The sequence below is a fragment of the Austrofundulus limnaeus genome, unplaced genomic scaffold, assembly GCF_001266775.1.
Source record: "Austrofundulus limnaeus strain Quisiro unplaced genomic scaffold, Austrofundulus_limnaeus-1.0 Scaffold271, whole genome shotgun sequence".
Classification (NCBI taxonomy): Eukaryota; Metazoa; Chordata; class Actinopteri; order Cyprinodontiformes; family Rivulidae; genus Austrofundulus; species Austrofundulus limnaeus.
In genome coordinates, this window is record NW_013952673.1 from 190,962 (window position 1) to 192,747 (window position 1,786).

The 1,786-nt window shown below is 41.3% G+C and overlaps 1 protein-coding gene across 1 annotated transcript; it reads left to right on the plus strand.

The window, feature by feature from the left end:
• Positions 1-373: 373 nt before the first annotated feature.
• Positions 374-1,490, plus strand: alkbh7 (alkB homolog 7; the record flags this gene model as incomplete). The annotated part of the gene is given in 3 exon segments (XM_014020893.1): positions 374-758; positions 1,089-1,262; positions 1,366-1,490. Coding segments are annotated over 3 exon segments (563 nt in total), but the record flags the coding sequence as incomplete, so codon positions are not given.
• Between the last annotated feature and the right edge of the window lie 296 nt (positions 1,491-1,786).

Consider the following 1,786-nt stretch of genomic DNA (forward strand, 5'->3'; position numbering starts at 1 on the left):
ACATAACACTGCTCAAATCATTAATGCAGCAAGCCATTAACATTCTTTTGGAAGTACCTTTTATCAAATACAGCAAATTTAGAAAATATTAATAGATCATAAAGTCACAAGTTCAGCAGGTGCAGAAAAGCCCCACTTCCGGTCTGAACATTATTATCAGTCTTTAGCGCCATCTAGTGTTTGCATCAAAGAACTACAACATCCTCTCTCGCTGTCTTTTTGCTGCACGCACTTAATAAGCAAAGGTTATCACAATATTATTAAATACCGAATACATCTACAAATTGTGCTTTTTGACGCACAATACAGCGTGATTAGTTTTCAAATAAAATAACCGTGAGTTTTCTTGCTGCAGAACTACTCCACCCACAATGCATTGCGGTTTATCATGGCGACTTCAACGATTTGACCCTTGCTAGCCTAACTCAAAGGACCAGCTGAAGATAAGCAAAGCCTGTGCGGAAAGTTTGAGTCACTTCACTTTATACTTGAGGATGAAAGTGTTGTTTACAGCGCTAAAACGAACCTATAAGGCTGCTGGTTACGTCTGCCGCCGGAGTTCCCACGCTGGCAGCGGCCCGGTGTTGCCTCTCGCAGGTGAGGTGATAGTGGGGTCCAGCCGGGAGCTCGTGCGAGGTCTAGGCTCTCAGGTGGAGGTGAGGACGAGCTTCATCACTGAGGAGGAGGAAGCTGCTTTTCTGCACGAGCTGGAACCAGGACTGAAGAAGAAACGCTACGAGTTCGACCACTGGGACGATGTAAGTCAGGTTCATAAAAATAATAATACAGTGTATAACGCTGTATTGACTGCATTGCAGTTGATGGCTTTCATGAAAAAATAAACAAAAGATAATAAATAACAATTTATGTTTAAACTCGATGTTTTAAAGATGTAGTTTTAGATTCACATCATTCTGAAATAATAACCCCCATATAAAGTTTATGTGGTCCCCTGTCCCCAAGTTTAAGAACTTGTTTTCAGTGCAGATTATTTTATTTTATAAGTCACATAACGAGGGAATTTGGGTATAATTTGAATTTAAAATAACGCTTTAATAATTGCCCTGTGCTTCCTGATGAAAATGYAGGCAATTCATGGCTACAGAGAGACCGAGCGGCTGAGGTGGGGCCCAACCTGCGAAGAAATCCTGAACCGTGTCCGGTCTGTGGCATTTCTYGACAGCAGTCCTCTCCTTGGCCCCGTGCATGTTCTAGATTTGGACAAAACCGGCTACATTAAGCCACATATCGACAGTGTGAAGGTAGGTCTATGGTAAGTCGCTACAAATCGTTATAGCACTGTAATRTTTTATGAACTGTCCCTTTTTTGTTATTTTTTGTAACATGTTTTTTCTTTCTTTCCAGTTTTGTGGCAGCACCATTGCTGGCTTGAGTCTTCTGTCAGACAGTGTTATGCATTTAGTAAAGGAGGACGCTCCGCACGAATGGGTGGACCTATTGCTCTCTCGACGCTCTCTCTACATAATGAGGTTCAGTAAATACGCTGCTTCTTATGTCTAGTATACAATCCCAAATACTGAAAAAGTTGAGATGTTGTGTAAAATGTAAATAATAGCAAAATGCAGATATTTCAAAMGGTAGAGCTGTTGAACTGAAGAATAGAGGGACTTTTCAGTCTGTTATCAATGCACAGTTCAAAGGTCTGCCTCTCTGATGGTATGGGTGTGCATTAGTGGCAGTGGCAATGGCATGGCTAGCTTACTTCTCTAGAAAGGCACCATCAGTACAAAAAAAAACAAAAAACAGTTTAGAGTCATATACAGCG